Genomic DNA, 26059 nt, shown 5'->3' with positions numbered 1-26059 from the left:
TGTCTTGTCGGTGATCAGGCCTACCATTGTGTCATTGGCAAACGTAATGATGGTGTTGGAGTCGTGTCTGGCCGTGCAGTCATGAGTGAACAGGGAGTACAGAAGGGTACTGAGCATGCACCCCTGAGGGGCCCCTGTGTTGAGTATCAGCGTGGCGGATGTGTTGTCAGGAAGTCCAAGATCCAGTTGCAGAGGGAGGTGTTTGCTCCCAGGGTCCTTAGCGTGTTGATCAACTCTGAGGGCACTATGGTTTTGAACACTGAGCTGTAGTCAATGAACAGCATTCTCACGTAAGTGTTGCTTTTGTCCAGGTGTGGAGTACAATAGTGATTGCATCATCTGTGGATCTGTTAGGGCGGTATGCAAATTGGAGTGGGTCTAGGGTTTCTAGGATAATTGTGTTGTGAGCCATGACCAGCCTTCCCAAGCACTTCATGGCTACAGACATGAGTGCTACGGATCGGTAGTCATTTAGGCAGGTTACCTTAGTGTTCTTGGGCACAGGGACTATGGTGGTCTGCTTAAAACATGTTGGTATTACAGACTTGGACAGGAAGAGGTTGAAAATATCAGTGAAGACACTTTCCAGTTGGTCAGCGCATGCTCACAGTACACATCCAGGTAATCCGTCTGGCCCTGCGGCCTTGTGAATGCTGACCTGTTTAAAGGTAGTAGTCTTCCGGATCAGCTGGTGCTCTCATGCATGTTTCAGTGTCATTTGCCTCGAAGCGAGCATAGAAGTAGTTTCGCTCGTCTGGTAGGTTTGTGTCACTGGGCAGCTCTCAGCTGTGCTTCCCTTTTTGTTGTCTGTACTGGTTTGCAAGCCCCGTCACATCCGATGAGCTTCAGAGCCTGTGTAGTATGATTCGATCTTAGTCCTGTATTGATACGTTGTCTGTTTGATGGTTCGTCTGAGGGCATAGTGGGATTTCTTATAAGCTTCCGGGTTAAAGTCCTGCTCCTTGAAAGAGGCAACTCTAGCCTTTAGCTCAGTGCGGTGTTGCCTGTAACCCCATCCAGAAGCCATGGATATGTACATACGGTCACTGTGGGGACGACGTCATCGATGCACTTATTGATGAAGCCAATGATGGATGTGGTGTACTCCTCAATGCAATAGGAGGAATCCCGGAATATATTCCAGTCTGTGCTAGCAAAACAGTCCTGTAGCTTAGCATCTGCTTCATCTGACCACTTTTTTATTATTATGTAAGGCCAGAAATAGAGCATACAGTGCCTTCAGAAAGCATTCACAACCCTTGACTTTCTCCACAATTTGTTGTTACAGCCTGAATAAAAAAAGGAAATTCTGTGCCACTGGCCAACAGTGTAATGTCAAAGAGGAATTATGTTTTTAGAAATGTCTACAAATTAATAAAAAATTAAGACCTGAAATGTCTTGAGTCAAGTATTCAACCCCTTTATGGCAAGCCTAAATGTTTTTTTTATATATTTCTTAATTCCGCTAGCGTAACCCCTCGACAACATTTCGCGGAAAAGGCAGCGTGCGAAATTCTAAAATATTTTTTTGACATGTATAACTTTCACACATTTAACAAGTCCAATACAGCACATGAAAGAAACTTCTTGTTGATCTACCCATAGTGTCAGATTTCAAAAATGCTTTACAGCAAAAGCACAACATATGATTATGTTAGATCACCACCAAGTCAAAAAAAACACAGCCATTTTTCCAGCCAAAGATAGGAGTCACAAAAAGCAGAAATTAAATTAATCACGAACCTTTGATCTTCATCAGATGCCACTCATAGGACATCATGGTACACAATACATGTATGTTTTGTTCGATAATGTGCATATGTATATCCAAAATCTAAGTTTACATTGGCTCGTTACGTGCAGTAATGTTTTGATTCCAAAACATCTGGTGATTTTGCAGAAATACTCATAATAAACATTGCTAAAATATACAAGTGTTATTCACAGAATTAAAGAGACTTCTCCTTAACCTCTCTGGGCCAAAAGCCAGGGAAAATGCAGAGTGCCAAATTTAAAATAAATGACTATAAAAATAAAACCTTCAATTAATCACACATGCAAGATAGCAAATTAAAGCTACACTTGTTGTGAATCCAGCCAACATGTCAGATTTCAAAAAGGCTTTTCGGCGAAAGCAAACAATGCTATTATCTGCAGGCGCGACACAAAACGCAGAAATAAAAATGTAATTCATGCCTTACCTTTGACGAGCTTCTTTTGGTGGCACTTTGACAAAGTCAATAATACTGGCAGCGCAATATTGCTTAGAATCAAGGGCAATGGTGACATCATTGAGGACCTTTAAGGTTGCAGTGGCACATCCATAACCTGAGAGGAAACCAGATTGCATACCCCAGAGAATACTATAGACATTAAGAAAGCCAGTCAGTTGATTATTGACAAGTTTTTCCAACACTTTTGATAAACAGGGTGAAATAGAAATAGGCCTATAACAGAGCTCAGCCATGTGCTTCTTGTCAGTAACAACCACATCATCAACATTAAGGGACATGGGCAGCTGTGAAGAGGAGGGTTTATTCTCCAGGTCTTTAACCGTTTTCCAGAATTTCTTGGGGTTAGACCCATAGAGAGAGAACTGCTCCTTAAAGTAACTAACTTTGGCCTTCCGTATAGCCTGAGTGCACTTATTTCTCATTTGCCTGAAGGATAGCCAGTCAGCCTGAGTATGCATGTGCCGAGCCTTTCACCAAATGCAATTCTTGAGGTGGAGTAACTATGCAACATCACGGTCGAATCAGGGGCTGAACCTATTTTTTAACATTTTCTTCATGGGGGCGTTAACAATACCACTGAAAATATAAAAAAAGAAGGGCCAAGTGTCTTCGACAGGGTATCAAGCTGATTCATACCATTTTACAGAGGCCAGTTCATGAACGAAGGCTTTCTCATTAAAGTGTTTTATCAAACGTCCTATGACAAATCAGGACCGTTTTTTTTTTCACTGAGCAGCCATTACGAATACAGGCTGTAAAACAGTGATCACTAAGGCCATTACAGAAAACACCAGACTGATACCTATCAGGATTATTTGTGAGGATAACACCGAGGAGAGTAGACTTGCCTGGGTGTTTAAAGTCACACTTTCTGGTATTGGTAATAATCTGATAAAGATTCAGGGAGTCCCATTGCTTTAGGACTTGGTCAGGTGGTTTAAGTGTGTCCACAGTTTAGGTCACGAAGCAGGACAAATTCAGGCTGGTGCTGATGGAGGACGATAGCACCCAGCAACAGTCAACAAAGAGATATTTGAAAGTTGAATTGTTAAAACCAGCAAATACATTTTTTGGGGTACAGACTTGGTGGTATTCAAAGCACTCTTTCTTAACTACGTCTCCATAATGACCAACACATCTGGATTGGAGCTGTGAACCCACACTTTCATTTAATCCATTTTAGGTAATAAGCTTCTAGTGCTAACGTGCAGAAAACCCAGGCTTTTACGAGAGCAGAAATCAGTGAAGCAGATATCAAAGCACAAGTCAGAATTGGGGCTAGCAACAGTAGATGGGCCAGGGTGTACATGTATATTTCCAGATATCATCAATAGTAATAGAATCAAGGCACGGCATAGGACAGGAGTAAACAGTTGCCTGTCAGCGTTAGTCATGTGGGTGAAAACAGCTTGTTGATATTAGAGGTCGAAGGAGAATGGCAATCTAATGGGTGGGCCACAAACAGACAAATAATGGCTCAGTACAACAGTGGTGTGCTGAATTGCATCTCGGAACGCACAACGAGTCGACCTTTGTCACAGATGGGCTATTGCAGCAGACGACCACACCGGGTTCCACTCCTGTCAGCTAAAAACAAAAGTGGCACCAGTGGGCACACGATCACCAACACTCGTCAATTGAGAAGTGGAAAAACATATCAAGTGGGTAAAACGGTATGTAAACATTTATTAAAGTGACCAGTGTACATAGGGCAGCAGTCTTTAAGGTGCAGGGTAGAGTACAGGGTGGTAGATGGCTAGTAACAGTGACTAAGGTTCAGGCCAGGGTACTAGATGTCGTTATGGGTCTGGGTGGAACTGATATACCCAAGACTCGACCTGGGCTCGATTGGGTTTGGCTCTGAAATTCTAACTTTGGTCTCGGGTCTATGTAACTACAGCTGATAGACCCGACCATGGCTCCACGGCTCTGCTAATAAGGTGAATTTATTGACGTATAGAAGGCCTAGCCAACATCTATGAAGAATTATTAATTAACCAGAAAAGCAACTTAGCTGATAAACATATTTTTTTGTCACCCGTGCCCATTCTGGTGTAGACCCCCGGACCTGTTAGACCTGACCAGTACCTTATGTTGAGTGTACCTCGGGTCCATTCAGGTCTGATTATTCTCTGGTCCGTCCAGGTCCCCATTTTTGTTATTTTATTTAAAAAAAATTGGGGGTCCATTCGGGTCAGTTCTGATTTGTCCTTGGGTCTAACTTTTTGGACCCGTGAAGACCCCTGCAAGGTACTGGGTGTCGGCCGGCTAGTGGTGACTATTTAACAGTCTTATGGCTTGGAGATTGAAAAACAGCTTCTGTCTCGGTTCCAGCTTTGATGCACCTGTACTGTCTCCTAGATAGTAGTGGGGTGAACAGGCCATTGCTCAGGTGGCTGAGGTCCTTGACAATCTTCTTGGCCTTCCTGTGACACTGTGTTCTGTAGATGTCCTGGAGGGCAGGTAGTGTGCCCCCGGAGATGTGTTGGGCTGACCGCACCAGCTCCTGGAGAGCCCTGCGGTTCTGGACGGTGCAATTGCCGGTGATACAGCCCGACAGGATGCTCTCAATGATGCATCTGTAGAAGTCTGAGAGTGTCTTAGGGGCCAAGCTGAATTTCTTCAGCCTCCCTGCCTCCTTATTCAACATGCTGTCTATGTGAGTGGACCATTTCAGGTCCTCAGTGATGTGCACGCCAAGAAACTTGAAGCTTTTCACCCTCTCCACTACTGCCCCGTCGATGTGGATGGGGGAGTGCTCTCTCTGCTGTCTCCTGAAGTCCATGATCAGCTCATTCATTTTATTTGACATTGAGGGAGAGGTTATTTTCCTGGCACCACTATGCCAAGGACCTCCCGTCCTCCCTGTAGGCTGTCTCGTTAGCCAATTTGACGATTGAGTTGGAGAGGTGCTTGGCCACGCAGTCATGGGTATCGGAAGTAAAATTACAGGAAAACTGGCATGCTACTGTGCATTTCTAGATCTTAAACTGTCGAGTAGATCCACGACTGATCCAAATGGAATGAAACACTCATCACTGGGCTTTTGCACCGTTATTCAAATGACACTTTCACTGCAGGTTAGAGTAGAATTTTGTACTCCCTTATAAACAATAATGCAATTATTCATTGCATTGTGGTAGACTAGTCTAGGCAGGATAATTGTATTGTCCCTCAAGATCAATAGGGAAGCTTGTTTGTAAACAAAGTAAAAAATAAATGAACACTATACAAAACATTGTTAAAACTATCATTTTGATATCATGTATGGTCAGTCTGTGCATCCAAATCTCTGTTTGTGAATTTAATTGGTTACATTTCGCCAGCTCCATCATGCTTTTTACTGAAACAACAGGGGCGAGGAGGCTGCTTTATTGTTTCAACTGTTGATTGCCTCTCTAAGGAATACATTTGATGTTTTATCACTTAATTTCATGTTATTTTTCTGAAAATAACACTTACTAAGCTATTTTAAACACGACTATTGATTCATTACATCTACATTGGCAGCCATTCTGAATTCCGCTTCCTGCCTAAAGTTTACAATGAACACCGCTTCTAGGATGTTTTCATATCACAATCACTGCATTGCACTACACGCTGCCCTATCCCACCTTGACAAGAGTAATACATATGTGAGAATGTTGTTAATCGACTACAACTCAGCCTTCAACACCATAGTGCCCTCCAAGCTCATCACTAAGCTCAGAGCCCTGGGTCTGAACCTCGACCCCAGGTGGTGAAGGTTGGCAACAACTGCTCCACCAAGCTTATCCTCAAAACGGAGGCCGCTAAGGGGTATGTGCTTAGTCCCCTTCTGTACTCCCTGTTCACCAACACCATCATTAAGTTTGCTGACAACACAACAGTGGTAGGCCCGATTACCAACAACAACGAGACAGCCTACAGGGAAGAGGTGTAACCTCAATGTCAATAAAACGAAGGAACTGAGGAGGCTGCAGTGAGCATGCCCAACGGGGCCGCAGTGGAGAGAGTAAAAAGCTTCAAGTTTCTCACTGAGGACCTGAAATGCTCCCTCCACATCGGCACCGTGATGAAGTCGCAACAGCGCCTCTTCAACCTCAAGAGGATGAAGAAATTCGTCTGAGCTCCTAGGACCCTCCAAAACGTCTACAGATGCACCATCGAGAGCATTCTGTCGGGCTGCAGGGCTCTCCAGAGGGTGGTTAGGTCAGCCCAACACATCACCGGGGGCACACTGCCTACCCTAAGGACATCTACAGCACCCGGTGATACAGGAAGGCCAAAAAGATAATCAAGGACCTCAGCCACCCGAGTCCCGGCTTGTCACACCCTGCTACCAGACTGAGACCGTACAGGTGCATCAAAGCTGGGCCCATCAGACTGTTGAACAGTCATCACTAGCCGGCCTCCACCTGGTTCCCTGCCCTGCACGTTAGACACTGTCACTAGCCGGCTCTGCACGGTACTCTACCATGGATTTTTGTCTACTGCCCTATGTATATATAGTCATTGAATACTGATCACTTATTACTTATTGTTGTTCTGAAATCGTTTCTGTAGTTTGAAACGGATAAGAGTAGCATTTGTGAAATATTGTTTTGTTGATTTATTTACTCTGAGAAATAAAGGTAATTGATTACAGTTTATATGTACATACTGCATTCTCAACATAGCTCATCCTATATAACCACTGCCATAGATACCTTTTCTTACTTGTATATTGTCCATACTGTCTATACACACCACGTATTAGTATTCCAGATTCTGACGTTGCTTGTTCTGATATTGCTCATTCTGATACTTGTTAATTTCTTGTTTTTGACTGTTTTTTATTTATTTATTTTTTTTGGGGGGGAGGGATTATTTGTGTATTAGTATTTGTACTGCTTTTTTTGTATTGTACTGTTAGACACTTACTGCACTGCTGGAGCTAGGAACACTAGCATTTCGCCGAACCTGCTTTAACATCTGCTAGTCTGTGTACGTGACAAACCTCGATTTGATATGTCACTAAATGTCATGATTTTATCTGTTGCATCATACTTGCATACATTTTCTTCGGGTCAAATACCAGCTATTATGGCAACCATTTGGTATTTTTGCAATAACACGTTTCCTGGTGAAGTTTGAAATGGGCACCCCTTCTGGGATGTTTTCGTATCGCCTGAAGACAGTTTGTACCACATTTCATGCTTTAATCCACCAGGTAATGTTTTTTTTTGCTCAGGCCCTGGACTATAAAGCAAACAAGCTAGAATGACAGGGTACAAATAGGAATGAACAAACTCCGATTTTCAACAGTATGTAGTTATCAAGCCGTGCACTTGGGTATTGGCCAAGCCACCCTGACACACACACACACACACACACACACACACACACACACACACACACATATAGCCCTGGTATGGCTGAGACAAGCTGATCACACAGTTCTTGGTACAGCAAGACATCCTCTCATTGAATTATGGATAAAATCAATTGGAAATGTTACTGAGCGCTGCATACTCTATGCACTCCATTTCTAAGAATATTTCCGCAGGGCCCACTGAAGTTGAATAATTAAATGGTGAAGTGAGTCCAGCCAACCACAGGTCTCATCTTCGCTGTTTTCAGAGCATGCATATATTTCCAGAAGCTGGCTGTCTTTGATTCGTTCATTAGACACATCAGCTCTAGAAGTGAAGCCTGCACCGCTGGCCTAGCAAGTATGACAGACTCACAGAAAGAGTGTTGGAAGTTGCTCATACACTCATTGACCCTCTATTTATTTTCCCCTTTTTCCCTCCAATTTTGATCTTGTCTCATCCCTGCAAACTCCCCAATGGGATCCGGAGGCGAAGGTCGAGTCATGCATCCTCTGAAACATGACCCACCAAACCAAACTTCTTAACACCCACCTGCTTAACCCGGAAGCCAGCCACATCAATGTGTCTGAGGAAAAACTGTTCACCTGGTGACCAGAATCAGCCTGCAGGCGCCCGGCCCGCCAGAAGGAGTCGCTAGAGTGCATTGAGCCAAGTAAATTATGATTTAGCATAGGCTATTTGATAAAGGTAAAGAAGCGATTGTTGGTTGTGTGAATGACAGCCATCCTCTAGTCCTCCTTCCTACTCTGCATTTCTGCCAGAATGATACCCTGTGGCTAGCAATGAAATCATTCATCAGCCTACAGAAATTGTATTCATTAAGGTGATGTAGAGTAGGCAGACTACCATTATCATCTCTCTCATTTTCTCCCTTTCTCTCTGAAAAATGTGCCACCAGAAGCATCCTACACTTTACTGATCACTCAAGTAAATCAAAAGGCTCTCTTAGGGAGTGCACAAGGTTCGCTCCAAGTGCAACAATAAGTCTGTGTGAGAATAGCTCATGGTGTGGGTTGCACATCTGATGCAAGACCTATGCTGTATTCGTGGAACACTACACAACTGGCTTTGTGTTTAGTGTCCACCCTGAGTTTGGATGGTTGGGAGTTCGTTCTCTGACCGAGTCATACCAAAGACCAAAAATGGGGCCTGATGCGTCCCTGATTGGCACTCCATATTAAGGAGACAGATTGGGGGAAGGGCCTGTGATAGACTAGTGTCCTGTCCAGGGAGTGTACTTGCACATCAAGATGCCTCATGCCACAGAAACAGGAGATAGGCCCCTGCTCCTATGAGCTGTTCCGGCTCGCTCGTGCAAGGTTAGTTACTTAGTTACTTATACCACTTGTGTGTGTGTGTGTGTGTGTGAGATGTCTGGTGTAATGTATGACAAGGCGGGACAGCTCATGTTCTAATGTTTCACAGCTTGTGAGAGGAGTCATTGCTCATGTGCTCTATTTATGATCTACAGTGCCTTTGAAAAAATATTCAGACCCCTTGGCTTTTTCCACATTTTGTTACGTTACAGCCTAAACATTTTCCTCATCAATCTATAGTCAATACCCCATAATTACAAAGCAAAAACATGTTTGCTAAATTATTAAAAATAAAAAACTGATATCAGGTTTACATAAGTATTCAGACCCTTTACTCAGTACTTCTTTGAAGCAGCGATTGCAGCGATAGGACGCAACAAGCTTGGCACACCTGTATTTGGGGAGTTTCTCCCATTCTTCTCTTTCAAGCTCTGTCAGGTTGGATGGGGAGCATTATCAGGTCTATTTTCAGGTCTCTCCAGAGATGTTCAAGTCCGGGCTCTGGCTGGGCCACTCAAGGACATTCAGATACGTGTCCCGAAGCCACTCCTGCATTGTCTTGTCTGTGTGCTTAGGGTTGTTGTCCTGTTGGAAGGTGAACCTTCAACCCAGTCTGATGTCCTGAACACTCAGAGCAGGTTTTCATCAACAATCTCTCTGTACTTTGCTCTATTCATCTTTGCCTCGATCCTGATTGATCTCCCAGTCCCTGCCGCTGAAAAACATCCCCACAGCTTGATGCTGCCATCACCATGCTTCACCGTAGGGATGGTGCCAGGTTTCCTCCAGAGGTGACACTTGGTATTCAGGCCAAAGAGTTCAATCTTGGTTTCATCAGACCAGAGAATCTTGTTTCTCATGGTCTGAGTCCTTTAGGTGCCCTTTGGCAAACTCCAAGTGGGTTGTCATGCGCCTTTTACTGAGGATTGGCTTCCGTGTGGCCACTCTACCATAAAGGCTGGATTGGTAGACTGCTGCAGAGATGGTTGTCCTTCTGGAAGGTTCTCCCATCTCCACAGAGGAACTTCGGGTTATTGGTTATCTCCCAGACCAAGGCCCTTCTCATCCTAATTGCTCAGTTTGGCCGTGAGGCCAGCTCTAGGAAGAGTCTTGCTGGTTCCAAACTATTTCCATTTAAGAATTATGGAGACCACTGTGTTCTTGGGGACCTTCTTCAATGCTGCAGATATTTTTTGGTACCCTTCCCCAGATCTGTGCCTCGACACAATCCTGTCTCTGAGCTCTATGGACAATTTCTTTGACCTCATGGCTAGTTTTGTTTCCAAATCATGTCCAATCAATTGAACTTACCACAGGTGGACCCCAATCAAGCCATATAAACATCTCAAGGATGATCAATGGAAACAGGATGCACCTGAGCTCAATTTAGTCTCATAGCAAAGGGTCTGAATACTTAAGTAAATAAGGTATTTCTGTTTTTCGCATTGTCATTATGGGTTATTGTGTATAGATTGCTGAAATGTATTTAAAAAAAAAAATCTGTTTTAGAATAAGGCTGTAACGTAGCAAAGTGGAAAATGTCAAGTGGTGTGAATACTTTCCGAAGGCACTGTACATGGTTATTACCACTCCCCCTTTCCTTTCTCTCCCTTACAACCAAGACACCCATCATAAGGAATGCAATTATTCTCACAATATCACACTCTATTCTTGGACCTTTTATCTCATGATATTTTAGCTACATTTGTGCTATATGTCCAGAATTCACCAGAGACGTATTGTTAGACTTGCAGTGTGTTTCTTGGCTAGTTGGCTGCAATTTCAACCAGTTATCCTTGGGTAACACCACCAAGAACTATGTTTTTTCCTATTACAATTAAGTCTTGTCTGTGTTGGTAAGGAAAGTTTAAAATAATTTGTTTCAGTTATTAAGAACGTGGTGGGATGTCAGCTTACTTTGTTTATTTTGGCACATGATGCAGACTGATGTTGATGCTCATGCTGAAGCTGATATGGATGTTGAAACTGATATTAGTTGTTGATGCTGATTCTCTCCCTCCCTGCCATGACAGGCTTATGAGCTCTCCACGTTGACAGGAACCCAGGTCCTGCTACTGGTGGCCAGCGAGACGGGCCACGTCTACACGTTCGCCACGCGGAAACTCCAGCCCATGATCACCAGCGAGACAGGCAAGGCCCTCATCCAGACGTGCCTCAACTCTCCGGACTCCCCGCCCCGCAACGACCCCTCCACTGACCAGCGTATGAGCGCCACAGGCTTCGAGGAGACTGACCTTACCTACCAGGTGTCTGAGTCGGAGAGCCTTGGGGAGACCAAGGTGAGTTCTGCTGCTGCTCTTCACCATAAGGACCAGGGTCGTATTCATTAGGCACCGAACATACCAAAAAAGTGGACTGAAACAAGGAGGGAGTACATGAACTTGACAAATAAAAAAATGCTCATTTTTATTTTCCGTTGCAAAACTTTTTGCTACAGAGTGCCCTAATGAAAATGACCCAGAACAAACTGGCTTTGGAACAGAAACAGAACACATCTGCATGTTCTGCTCATCACTTTACCTGTACTGTACATGCTGTTCGGTTCCCAAGTGTTTACAAAGAATGGCATTGCTATTTTTTTGTTAACTGTTGTCTGTATTTCAATGCTAAAGGAATACAGTAATTGCAGTCAACATAGTCACTTTCTGGTGCAATATCTTTTTTAAGATAATAGATTCTCAGTCAAATCCCCCCAGAATTTTATAGCCAAGCACAGCAGAGGAGAACTAGACTAGTTCATCAGATTCACATTCAGTTATGGAAACTCTTACTGGTATGTATAGAATGAGCTTACTGGTATGTATAGAATGAGCTGTGGTTTGTCACCGGTTTTAAACCTTTGTGTCAAACTCAAGGCAACCTCTTTTGGCTTGTTGCTCGCAGTTTTGTTTGATTATCTACTAAATATTTTTTTGTTGGCTCAAACAGCCTGGTTACGTCTCTTGTGGCAGGAAGCAGGGGTGTAAAGACAGACAAAAGTAGTGGAAGACAAAACCACTCAACAGAATGGATTAGAAGTCATCTTCAATCTACCTCGCTTCAATCTACCTCGCACAGAAAAGCTCTCAAACCCCTGACTATAAACCTGTAGGTCAAGGCAGGTCGGGGTTGTAATTATGAGAAGCCTACAGCCGGTTGTATATGTATGTATGGATGTTTTTTTTACAGTATGATTATTCATGTCGTCCTATGTCTATAATACAATACATATATTTTTTTACCTTTTTAGAATAAAAGTTTTAGTTTTTTTGCATGCTGATTCAGCATGAGCACTTCACTGTAGTTACTCACTGTATTAGTGGAAGAAGGGTTTTTCATGAGAAACTCAATATTGCTATTCTAATTGTGCAGTGATATACCTGATACTGTTCTAAAAAGGTAGTAGGCTTTGTGATGTGCAGTGGAAAGAGATTACAATGTTTTAAAGCCATTTGGACGTTCTTTATAGTCAGATGTGCTTCATTACCCAATGGAACACTGTGATGCTGTTGCTTATATAGTCACATGCTAGCCACCGGGATTTCCTCCGCTGTTGACTTGATTTAAGTACACTCCTTTGAAGAGGACCTCCTTTGGAGAGGACCATACACTATGTGCTCATTTCATGTTTTCACAAGCCAGTTACTTGCTGTCTACCTTGAGGATGGTGATCAACCTTTGGATTGTTAAGTCACTAATGCCCGCTTCACTCATTGGTATAAAAAAAAAAGAAAAAAGGATTCTGCCTCCAAGGCCATATATGGTATGGTTTCCCTGCCTGTTCTCTTGGCTGAGGCTCCTCGCATTCCTTATAAGCTGCAGCTGTCTTTGGAGTCCTGCAACAGTGATGTGGTGGTGGGTTGTATGTACATTTGAGTGAGGGGGGTTGTAGATAGGGATATATTATTCAAGAAGACCGATGGAATGGAAACATTTGGCTGTTATCAGTGATATGTCCCCTTGGATGTCATTTGTCATTGAGACTGTGGATGGTTGGTGATGGGGCCTCAGTTCAGTTATTGTGTGGAAGATCAATGTGTGTGTGAGAGAGAGAGAGACTCTTGAGTATGGTTTCATTGTAAAGGCAATCCAAGTTTAATACATGTGGGGGATCAACACTTGTATTAGATGCTGGCAGATGGTTACTGTAGCCATGATGAACTCTTGATCCCTTTGCTTTAGTTTTCAAGGCTGCTGCTTTGTGCTTCCCTGAAGTCTCTAGATACCATTGGTCTTGAGAACACTATGTCATACATACTGTAGAAACTAGTCTAAACATTTCACCTTTTGGTCTGGTTGGTGGAGGGAGAGGGGGAGATGAAGGGAGGGACGGGTGCAGGGTGAAACAGAAGAGTTAGGTCAGCAGCACCCACGTGACAAGATGCAGTCGAGCCATGCTGCGAACATCATGTGACATTTGGAAACCTGTCGTAGCTACTACTGTACATCATATGATTACTTTCAATAGGTTTTCTCTACATCTGTCACTTCTATCTCCTTAGTTTTTTGTGTATTTCCCTGTTCTGTCTGTTAGTGGGGTTACTCAAGTTACTCAAGACACTGATCTAAGGCATGTGCTTTTTTTTCTCCTTAAACGGTTATGGTTATAATTTGGGGATCCTAGATCTGTGTGTAAGGGTTGCATCCTAGTGACACCATGCCCCCCCTCTTGCACTCCCTCCCTCCTGCTCTCTCTGCCTGGCTGCTAGTATTGTCGTAGTTGTAATTGAGGTGGTTTTATTTGTTCCCAGCGGTTGTTAGTGCAGATCGTGTTTCCTCACCACCACTGTTGTAACATTGTTGCATTCTTCTCACCAGAGCTCCTACACAAAGACACCACTAGGCCAGAGAATGCAAACTAAGATTTAAAATGTTTGTTTTTCTAGATATTGGTGATCAATTAGTTCAGTTGTACAATAATTGCCACTCAGGGATGAATAATATTGAATTATAATGTTCTCATTATTCAAATAATTCGAAGCTTAATTTTCTCTATTAGTCCTCATTCCCCATAGTAATGAAGGTCTGTTATATTATTCTAGTTGATGGAAAATTGCTGTAGGTAAATTAAGTTTTTCTACTTCTGCTCTCCCACCACTGTACCTCTCTTTTTAATTATTATTATTATTTTTTTTTTTAACCTTTATTTTACTAGGCAAGTCATTTAAGAACAAATTCTTATTTTTAATGGCGGCCTAGGAACAGTGAGTTAACACAGATTTTGTACCTTGTCAGCTCGGGGATTTGAACTTGCAACGTTTCGGTTACTAGTCCAATGCTTTAACCACTAGGCTACCCTGCCGCTCTGAACACAAGGTGAGCTTTGGCTGTGGAGGGCTGCAGCAAGGCAGGGGGCATTCTGTGACAATTGAGTGTCATTGAGATAATAGAAAGTTAATTTACTCAGATATGCAGCCTTATCACAAGGTTACTCCTAAATAGGGAGTCTGACACATTTAGTGGAAGTGGGTGGATGGGGGGAAGGTGAGCGCAATGTGTCGCTGTGCAAGAGAGGGAGGGCTATGACATTATGTTACCCCCCTTTTAGTTTACAGCGAGCAAGTGGACAGGCCAGCTGCCATTGGCTGCACCTCCTCCACTTGGGCTGCCTTGCCTTTTTTAGAAGTCCCCCAAAAGGAGCCGTGAATTCCATGTTGCTGGCAGGGTGCCAGTGCGTGAGTTTCGGAGCCAGCAAATGGGAGATTATTAGGGGGACAGACAGCTACCAGTGAAGTTGTAGCTAGCTACGATGGACACTCAAAGCAGAAAAGGGTCTGAAGTAGTGGTGGGCTGCCAGTTGTCACCTTCATTTGAGATTTGTATAACCTCCCATGAATACTGAATCATCTCACAAGCCTCCAATGGGGGAGAGGGGGGTAATTCTCATTTCCCCTCACTTTATCTATCATCACAACATTACTTCTAGTTGAAAAGAATTGTCACCTCAGTTAAATAGAAGAATGAGCACAAGGACAGGCCATTGTGTGTATGTGTGTGCGCTGTGCGTGCCGTGTATGTGTTACGTAGACATTTGACCATGTCTGTGTGTGTAAAAATGATTGGTAATATCTCTCCTGGCTTAAGTAGTACAATATTGTTCCTCACATGTAAGAAGGTATTTAAGTACATGCATTCTCACTGGAGGGGGCAGATAGATACATTAGCCCAGAGAGGACCCATCCATCCATAACTCCTGTCCCAACTCGTTGCTGGCACAGGCTTTTTTATTTTATTTTTTACCCCGAACAATCTATTTGGACGTACTTTGTTAAATCCTGTTGCTGCTCCATTATGTTAAGTGGTGTGTTTCTCTGCGTCAGTGTTTTTCTTTGCGTCAGTCTTGGTTTCCTTAGAGATGGTTGCAGTGCTGGAGATGAAGTAAAGGAGTAAGGAGTAAGGGGTGTGGGGGCTGAGGTTCCATTAGTGACTAAGCTTCTCTCACCAAGGTCCCATGGAAAAATTACAAAAGAATATAGTGCACCCTTCATAAATAAATGCAGCTGTGTGACATGAGTAGTGTTTGAATGACAGAGAGACAGGTTTCAGGTAGAGAATACTACTGGAGGAGAGTTTCAAGAAAATGTAATGCTGCTCTCGTAGAGTTGGCTCCCGTAAGTGGAATCTTTGTCAAGGACAGATGTTTTCTTCTGTACCACCGGACTGAAGGAGTAACTTGAGTGCACTGTGGTAGGCTACATTTAATACACTGCTAGCCTGGCTTGCAGCCTCAGAGCTCGTTGCTTTGGGGAGAGACTAATGCAAGGCTGTGGTTGAAATCTGGTTCAAATTAGTGTATTTCACCACTTTTTTAGTGTTTTCAACCAAAACTATAACTGATGTTCAACATCAGTATGTTGAAAAGAAACTTGGTTTAACATTGTTTTTTTCCAGGTCGGTCTGAACCAAAAGCCAATGCAGATGTTATGGTTCAATCAATTTCCAAATAAGTTTAAAATACCCCTAGGACCAAACAGCAATGTTGTAGTACTCGAGTCCGGGCTTGAGACAACATTTTGAGTGTCTCGGTCTTGTCTCTGGGTCAAATATATACACTGCTTTCTTGAAACATTAATATGTGCAGTCTTTATATCTATTATAGACATGTTTGTGCAATAGCGATCCTATTGGTCCTAGGCCTTCAGTGTGTGACAGGTTTGTGATGCTGAAAGAACAGCAACAGTAATACCAATACACTCCTGTAGGAGAGTGCACTTTTTGTAAAACACAAAGGGCCAGTGGCGTAGTGGAGGCTATACGCAGGTGCTGTATACCCCCCCAAAAAATGTATGGGCGTTGCGTATACGCACTTCTTAATCCCTACTGATGCTTATCAAAGTAGTGTGGTGGAGGTATACGTCTTATCAATTATGTAGCACAATAGAGAAATCATGCACAAAGTAGCCTACACAGTTGCAAAACAACACAGCCTAGTTTCAGCTGAACATCATCTGCAGGCATCAAGAGCGCACAGCTCTCAACTGGTTTTGGCATGGGACAGCTCACAGACCAATATATTTTTTGTAAAAACTGTCCCACCAATTACAAGTCAAAATGTGATTGGTTGAGTCCACTGTCACTCCAACTGTTGCCCTAATACAGCTGAATGGCACACGCCTCCTTTCTAGCTTCTGATGGCCAAGCCAATTGTTGACTTATGCTAGTTAGATTTATCTTCCCAGAGACCACTAAAGGAAAATCCCGATTGGATCTTTTTTCTCTTCAGTGTTAACCCTTTCCTTTCCAACAAAAACTGAAGAGTGGTAGTAATAATTTGTTGAGTGGCTCTATTTTCTCTCAGCATGCATTTTTCCAACATTCTGAATGTCTAAAGAATCCATATGTTTTTCTGAAATATGAACACAGAAATACTGGACATTTTTAACTCTTATTATGGTGGCGATTTGACAAATTACAATCATGGTCTTGAATTAGACTCGCATTTTTCTGGTCTCTGTTTTGACTCGGTCTCGGACCCCTTGTTCCCCTCCTGGTCTCGACTCTGTCTCACCCCTCTCCGGTCTTGGTCTTGAATCGGTCTTGCTTTTGGTGGTATTGAACACGACACTGCCAAACAGACCTGGGTTCAAATGCATGACGTTTTAAATATTTGTATCTGTACATTTCACTATTTTCAAATGCATGCCAATACTTTCCTAATGTATTTCCAAATAGTTTCCAATATTCGTCTACTTGTACTTTCAACAATTTTTTTTTCAAAATACTTACATCAACTTATGTGAAGGTAATTGAAATACTTAGTGGTATTTGAATCTCAGGTCTGTACTGAAGCAATGTCCGCCCGGAGATTGCAAGGTTGGTGGACTTTAAAATTTGGACCCAATGTCTCTCTGTTTGGCATTGGGGGTAAGGCCCTGAGACAGACTAGCGTCCTGTCCAGGGGATGTACTTCATCAAGCTACCTCACACTTCAGAAACAGGAGATTCACTCCTGCCCTATGGTTCAGACAAGGCTTACTTACTGCTACTACTGAAGAAGGATGCGTTTGAGTGTCACAAGAACGCAGTCTTCTCATACCACTCATGTCAGACCAAAGGGCTGCGACATGACATCTATTCAGGCTGTGGCCTGTGGCTCTTCACTCAGGCTGGCCTCCTGCCCTGTCGTCCCAGCTGGTGTGGAAAGGGTTAACTCCCCTCCCGAGGTGCTTGGGTTACCCCTCCCACCAGCTGTCTACTGCCCCCTCAGCTGTTCATACACTCACCCTTGTCCTCTCTCTGTCCCCTGTCCCAACCCTGGCCCTCATGGCCCTCCCTCCTGAATACCTCAGACACTCCTCACACCCTCACTCCCACCCTGTGGTCTTGCCGGCTAACAACTGGTCCTCACCCTGTCACTCTCTCCTTTTAGCCCCTGGCAAAAGCACTATAGTAGTTATTCAGTGCATTTTGGGCTATTCCTCTCGGGTCGATATATCTCTGTTGATTTGATGTGATTGAACCCAAACACCAGAGGCACAGAGTTCTTTTTTTCTAGATCTACTGTTATCCTATCCCACACATACAGACATGCATGCACATAAACAATGGCCATATGATAGACACACAACTGTGATTACATGATATGATGGCACATATTGGTAAGATAAAATTATGTATAAATCAACCAATTTTTGCACTCTAGTAACCTCGACCCCAGGCTCATTTGCTACCAAGCCGGCTGCACAACACACATCTCACGCCCCCATGCTGTTTAACTAGAGAGGGAAAGGACCTTGGCCTAGTAGAGCTCCCTTTCTCTGTGTGGATTAGACTTGAGGTTTGGAGAGTATGGACACTGCACTGCTTTGCATTTGTGCCATGCTTATGCTGCTCCCCTCTGTCTGTTTGGCAGTCAGGAATACTCATTTGTCTCTAAGGAGCATGTTTACAAATTATTAATGTCTAGTAGTGGACATTACTCATATACTATGCATTTTAGTATGTAGATTATATTCTCAATGGAAATATTTGAGAGTAGATGTCATTTATTGAACCTCTACCTCTATTTTGTGATAGCCCCAAAATGCCTTCCTTATTTTCCTGTCTGCGACATGGGACTGTGGGTTTATGTTGGTGGGTGTGTGGGTGGTTGCAAGTGTGTGTGTGTGAGAGGAGGGCCCTATCAGTAAAGCTTCTGTAGTCCATGGTGCACCCAGTACCTCTCACCCACTCAATCAGTCACATATAAAAACCAACAGGGGTGTTACTCTGGTTTGCTGCTGCTGCAGTAGCCTGCACTGATCACGAATCAAATGTTATTCGTCACATGCTTTGTAAACAACGGATGTGGACTAACAGTGAGAAGCTTACTTACTTATGGGCCCTTCCCAACAATGCAGAGAGAAATAAAAAAGAGAAATAATAGAAAAGTAAAACTCATAATAATAATTTAAAAAAGTAATAATAGATACACAATGAGTAATGATAACTTGGATATATACAATGGGTACAAGTACCGAATCCATTTGCAGGGGTACAAGATAATTAAGGTAGTTATGTACATATATCTAGGAATCAAGTGACAGATAGTAAGCAGCAGCGTATGTGATAAGTTAATGCAAAAAGGTTCAATGCAGATAATCAAATAGATACCCGGACTAACTATTTAGCAGTCCTATGACTTGGGGGTAGAAGCTGTTCTAGGTTCTTCTGGTTCCAGACTTGTAGTACCGGTTCGCATGCGGTAGCAGAGAGAACGGTCAATGACTTTACAGTGTGATGCTTACTTACAGTTGAAGTCGGAAGTTTACAAACACTTAGGTTGGAGTCATTTAAACTTGTTTTTCAAACACTCCACAAATTTCTTGTTAACAAACTATAGTTTTGGCAAGTCAGTTAGGGCATCTACTTTGTGCATGACACAAGTAATTTTTCCAACAATTGTTAACAGATAGATTATTTCACTTATAATACATTGTATCACAATCACAGTGGGTCAGAAGTTTACATACACTAAGTTGACTGTGCCTTTAAACAGCTTGGAAAATTCCAGAAAATGTCATGGCTTTAGAAGCTTCTGATAAGCTAATTGACGTAATTTTTGTCAATTGGAGGCGTACCTGTGGATGTATTTCAAGGCCTACCTTCAAACTCGGTGCCTCTTTGCTTGACCGCATGGGAAAATCAAAAGAAATCAGCCAAGACCTCAGGAAAAAAAAAAAGTCTGGTTCATGCTTGGGAGCCATTTCCAAACGCATGAAAGTACCATGTTCATCTGTACAAACAATAGTACACAAGTTTAAACACCATGGGACCACACAGCCGTCATACCGCTCAGGAAGGAGATGCGATCTGTCTACTAGAGATGAATGTACTTTGGTGCGAAAAGTGCAAATCAATCCCAGAACAACAGCAAAGGACCTTGTGAAGATGCTGAAGGAAACAGGTACAAAAGTATCTATATCCACAGTAAAACTAGTCCTATAAAACGAGTCCACTCAGCGAGGAAGAAGCCACTGTTCCAGAACCGTCATAAAAAAGCCAGACTACGAATTGCAACTACACATGGGAACAAAGATCATACTTTTTGGAAAAATGTCCCCTGGTCTGATGAAACAAAAGTAGAACTGTTTGGCCATAATGACCATCGTTATGTTTGGAGGAAAAAAGGCGGAGGCTTGCAAGCCGGAGAAGACCATCCCAACCGTGAAACACAGGGGTGGCAGCATCATGTTGTGGGGGTGATTTGCTGCAGGAGAGACTGGTGCACTTCACAAAATAGAATTATGAAAAATTATGTGGATATATTGAAGCAACATCTCAAGACATCAGTCAGGAAGTTAAAGCTTGGTCGCAAATGGGTCTTCCAAATGGACAATGACCCCACGCATACTTCCAAAGTTGTGGCAAAATGGCTTAAGAAAAACAAAAAAAAGTTGAGATACTGGAGTGGCCATCACAAAGCCCTGACCTCAATCCTATGGAAAAGGAATGTGCCAAAATTCACCCAACTTATTGTGGGACGCTCATGGAAGGCTACCTGAGACGTTTGACCCAAGTTAAACAATTTAAAGGCAATGCTACCATACTAATTGAGTGTATGTAAACGTCTGACCCACTAGGAATGTGATGAAAGAAATAAAAGCTGAAATAAATCATTCTCTCTACAATTGTTCTGACATTTCACATTCTTAAAATAAAGTGGTGATCCTAACTGACCTAAAACAGGGAATTTTTACTAGGATTAAATGTTAGGAATTGTGAAAACCTGAGTTTACATACACCTTAGTCAACTACATTTTAAACTTCCGACTTCAACTGTACATGCACTTTCCCAACAATGCAGAGTTATAAAATAAGAAGAATTAGCAACTAAAAAAAGGAAATATCAACACAAAAAAAATAACAAGGCTATACAGTATACAAGGAGTACCGGGACCCAGTCAATGTGCAGGGGTACGAGGTAATTGAGGTAATACTTAATTTGCAAATAAATTCATTAAAAATCCTACAATGTGATTTTCTGGATTTTTTCTTTCTTCTCATTTTGTCTGTCATAGTTGAAGTGTACCTATGATGAAAATTACAGGCCTCTCATCTTTTTAAGTGGGAGAACTTGCACAATTGGTGGCTGACTAAATACTTTTTTGACCCACTGTATATTCCAAATAATATCCATAATTTTTTTCAAATGAAACTATGTCTAAAGACTTGACACCTTTAGGGAAGCCATAGAAAACGGAATCTGGTTGATATCACTTTAAAAGGGGGATAGGCATGCATAGGAACAGGGAGGTTTCAAAATAAGAGGCACTTCCTGATTGGATTTTCCTCAGGTTTTCGCCTGCAATATTAGTTCTGTTATACTCACAGACAATATTTTTTCAGTTTTGGAAACTTTAGTGTTTTCTATCCTAATCTGACAATACTATGCATATACTTGTTTCTGGGGCTGAGAAATAGGCAGTTTAAAATGGATATGTTTTTTAGCCAAAAACGAAAATACTGCCCTCTACATGCAAAAGGTTAACAAGAGGTTTATCTACCCATTGTGTCCAATTTCAGAAAGGCTTTTACAGCGAAAGCACAACATGATTATGTTAGGTCAGAGCCAAGTCACAAAAACACAGCCATTTTTCCAGCCAAAGATAGGAGTCACAAAAAGCAGAAATGTAGATTAAATTAATCACTTAGCTTTGATGATCTTCATCAGATGACACTCATAGGATATCATGTTACACAATAAATGTATGTTTTGTTCGATAATGTACATATTTATATCCAAAAATCAAATTTTACATTGGCTCGTTATGTGCAGTAATGTTTTGATTCCAAAACATCCGGTGATTTTGCAGATAGCCACATCAAATCCCAGAAATACTCATAATAAACATTGATAAACGTGTTATTCACAGAATTAAAGATAGACTTCTCGTTAATGCAACCGCTGTGTCAGATGTTTTTTAAACTTTACGGAAAAAGCATAATCTGAGTACGGCGCTCAGAGCCCAATCCAGCCAAAGAAATATCCACCATGTTGGAGTCAACAGAAGTTAGAAATAACATTATAAATATTCACTTACCTTTGATGATCTTCATCAGAATGCACTCCCAGGAATCCCAGTTCACCAATAAATGACTGATTTGTTCCATAAAGTCCATAATTTATGTCCAAATAGCCACTTGTTGTTAGTGTGTTCAGCCAGTAATCCATCATCATGAGGCGTGCGTGAGCACTACGTCCAGACTAACTCGAACATTTCCGTTACAGGTCATAGAAACATGTCAAACGATGTATGGATTCAATCTTTAGGATGTTTTTAACATAAAACTTCAATAATGTTCGAACGGGAGAATTCCATTGTCTGTAGAAAAGCACTGGAACCAGAGCTAAGTCTGTCGGGAGCGGGTTTTCACGAGCCTGAGACACTCTGCCAGACCACTAACTCATTCAGCTCCCATTCCCCCCTCCTTTATCGCAGAAGCCTGAATACCAGTCTCTAAAGACTGTTGACATCTAGTGGAAGCCTTGGGAAGTGCAACTTGACCCCATAGACACTGTGTATTCGGTAGGCCAAGCTTTGAAAAACTAAAAACCTCAGATTTCCCACTTCATGGTTGGATTTTTCTCAGGTTTTCGCCTGCCATATGAGTTCTGTTATACTCACAGACATCATTCAAATAGTTTTAGACACTTCAGTGTGTTCTATCCAATACAAATAATAATATGCATATATTAGCATCTGGGACTGTAGGAAGCAGTTCACTCTGGGCATGCCATACACCCAAAAGTGAAAATGCTGCCCCCTATCCCAAACAGGTTACTTTCCAGCTGAAATAATACATTTTATTAAAAAATATATTATATACACTTCCTAAAGCAAAAATATACCAAATAATTTGTCTGATGCAATTGCTTTAGAAAGGGGCACATGTCGGGGATGTCTCCTCTACCCCTCCTGTTTGCACTGGCAATTGAACCACTTGCAGAAATAATTAGACAGGACCTAAATGTAACCGGTATTGGTAAACATGAACATAAACTAAACTTAATTGAGGTGATCTCCTGATATACCTGACCAATATTGAAAACGCAATGCCCCCCTTGATAAGAATATTTTCAGAATACTCTAAAATCTCAGGATATCAAATTAATGTGGAAAAAACGGAAATAATATCAACAGGGAAAATAATAACACAAATAAGTATAAAATACTTAGGATGCTTAATAATTGACAACAAATATATGAAGAACTTTATTTCATTAATCAACCATATGAAAGTAGATCTAATTAAACAGAATAATCTTTACATAAATCTCTTCAGAATGGCATGGCTCCTAAAGTTTTTATATTTATTCTCGGTAATACCGGGAAATGATGGAAGCTCACAATACCATTGCATTTGGAAGAAACTGAACACAGAGACACTGAACAATGTTCATTAGCACCTCCTTCGCAGGGCTGTAATTTACACGTAGTCATTGCGAACTATTTCAGTCAGAAATGCATCGATAATGGCTAGTAAGCTAATTTTTTATTTTATTTATTTTTTATTTTTTTTTATTTCACCTTTATTTAACCAGGTAGGCTAGTTGAGAACAAGTTCTCATTTGCAACTGCGACCTGGCCAAGATAAAGCATAGCAGTGTGAACAGACAACACAGAGTTACACATGGAGTAAACAATTAACTAGTCAATAACACAGTAGAAAAAAATGGGCAATCTATATACAATGTGTGCAAAAGGCATGAGGAGGTAGGCGAATAATACAATTTTGCAGATTAACACTGGAGTGATAAATGATCAGATGGGCATGTACAGGTAGAGATATTGGTGATATTGGTGTGCAAAAGAGCAGAAAAGTAAATAAATAAAAACAGTATAAAAACAGTATGGGAATGAGGCAGGTGAATAAGGGTGAGCTATTTACCTATAGACTATGTACAGCTGCAGCGATCGGTTAGCTGCTCGGATAGCTGATGTTTGAAGTTGGTGAGGGAGATAAAAGTCTCCAACTTCAGCGATTTTTTGCAATTCGTTCCAGTCACAGGCAGCAGAGTACTGGAACGAAAGGCGGCCAAATGAGGTGTTGGCTTTAGGGATGATCAGTGAGATACACCTGCTGGAGCGCGTGCTACGGATGGGTGTTGCCATCGTGACCAGTGAACTGAGATAAGGCGGAGCTTTACCTAGCATGGACTTGTAAATGACCTGGAGCCAGTGGGTCTGGCGACGAATATGTAGTGAGGGCCAGCCGACTAGAGCATACAAGTCGCAGTGGTGGGTGGTATAAGGTGCTTTAGTGACAAAACGGATGGCACTGTGATAGACTGCATCCAGTTTGCTGAGTAGAGTGTTGGAAGCCATTTTGTAGATGACATCGCCGAAGTCGAGGATCGGTAGGATAGTCAGTTTTACTAGGGTAAGCTTGGCAGCGTGAGTGAAGGAGGCTTTGTTGCGGAATAGAAAGCCGACTCTGGATTTGATTTTTGATTGGAGATGTTTGATGTGAGTCTGGAAGGAGAGTTTGCAGTCTAGCCAGACACCTAGGTACTTATAGATGTCCACATATTCAAGGTTGGAACCATCCAGGGTGGTGATGCTAGTCGGGCATGCAGGTGCAGGCAGCGATCGGTTGAAAAGCATGCATTTGGTTTTACTCGCGTTTAAGAGCAGTTGGAGGCCACGGAAGGAGTGCTGTATGGCATTGAAGCTCGTTTGGAGGTTTGATAGCACAGTGTCCAATGACGGGCCGAAAGTATATAGAATGGTGTCGTCTGCGTAGAGGTGGATCAGGGAATCGCCCGCAGCAAGAGCAACATCATTGATATATACAGAGAAAAGAGTCGGCCCGAGAATTGAACCCTGTGGCACCCCCATAGAGACTGCCAGAGGACCGGACAGCATGCCCTCTGATTTGACACACTGAACTCTGTCTGCAAAGTAATTGGTGAACCAGGCAAGGCAGTCATCCGAAAAACCGAGGCTGTTGAGTCTGCCGATAAGAATTTGGTGATTGACAGAGTCGAAAGCCTTGGCGAGGTCGATGAAGACGGCTGCACAGTACTGTCTTTTATCGATGGCGGTTATGATATCATTTAGTACCTTGAGTGTGGCTGAGGTGCACCCGTGACCGGCTCGGAAACCAGATTGCACAGCGGAGAAGGTACGGTGGGATTCGAGATGGTCAGTGACCTGTTTGTTGACTTGGCTTTCGAAGACCTTAGATAGGCAGGGCAGGATGGATATAGGTCTATAGCAGTTTGGGTCCAGGGTGTCTCCTCCTTTGAAGAGGGGATGACTGCGGCAGCTTTCAATCCTTGGGGATCTCAGACGATATGAAAGAGAGGTTGAACAGGCTGGTGATAGGGGTTGCGACAATGGCGGCAGATAGTTTCAGAAATAGCGGGTCCAGATTGTCAAGCCCAGCTGATTTGTACGGGTCCAGGTTTTGCAGCTCTTTCAGAACATCTGCTATCTGGATTTGGGTAAAGGAGAACCTGGAGAGGCTTGGGTGAGGAACTACGGGGGGCGGAGCTGTTGGCCGAGGTTGGAGTAGCCAGGCGGAAGGCATGGCCAGCCGTTGAGAAGTGCTTATTGAAGTTTTCGATAATCATGGATTTATCGGTGGAGACCGTGTTTCCTAGCCTCAGTGCAGTGGGCAGCTGGGAGGAGGTGCTCTTGTTCTCCATGGACTTCACAGTGTCCCAGAACTTTTTGGAGTTGGAGCTACAGGATGCAAACTTTTGCCTGAAGAAGCTGGCCTTAGCTTTCCTGACTGACTGCGTGTATTGGTTCCTGACTTCCCTGAACAGTTGCATATCACGGGGCTATTCGATGCTATTGCAGTCCGCCACAGGATGTTTTTGTGCTGGTCGAGGGCAGTCAGGTCTGGGGTGAACCAAGGGCTGTATCTGTTCTTGGTTCTGCATTTTTTGAACGGAGCATGCTTATCCAAAATGGTGAGGAAGTTACTTTTAAAGAATGACCAGGCATCCTCAACTGACGGGATGAGGTCAATGTCCTTCCAGGATACACGGGCCAGGTCGATTAGAAAGGCCTGCTCACAGAAGTGTTTTAGGGAGCGTTTGACAGTGATGAGGGGTGGTCGTTTGACTGCGGCTCCGTGGCGGATACAGGCGATGAGGCAGTGATCGCTGAGATCCTGGTTGAAGACAGCGGAGGTATATTTGGAGGGCCAGTTGGTCAGGATG

General features: G+C 42.7%; 1 protein-coding gene across 4 annotated transcripts in view; it reads left to right on the top strand.

The window, feature by feature from the left end:
- Nucleotides 1-26059, top strand: part of LOC118402412 (serum response factor-like) — a 72389-nt gene that overhangs the window by 23228 nt on the left and 23102 nt on the right. For 2 of the 4 annotated variants that reach the window (XM_035800595.2, XM_035800610.2), the window contains exon 2: nt 10938-11204. The exons of 1 other annotated variant lie outside the window; for it this stretch is intronic. In XM_035800595.2, the coding sequence (XP_035656488.1) occupies nt 10938-11204 (267 nt within the window). The remainder of the gene's footprint in view (nt 1-10937; nt 11205-26059) is intronic. One more of the 4 variants, XM_035800602.2, reaches the window with a different exon arrangement.

Source organism: Oncorhynchus keta, chromosome 2, assembly GCF_023373465.1.
Source record: "Oncorhynchus keta strain PuntledgeMale-10-30-2019 chromosome 2, Oket_V2, whole genome shotgun sequence".
In the NCBI taxonomy this organism is placed as follows: Eukaryota; Metazoa; Chordata; class Actinopteri; order Salmoniformes; family Salmonidae; genus Oncorhynchus; species Oncorhynchus keta.
The sequence above is the reverse complement of the archived record's forward strand: the minus strand, read 5'-3'. Positions and strand labels throughout refer to the sequence as shown.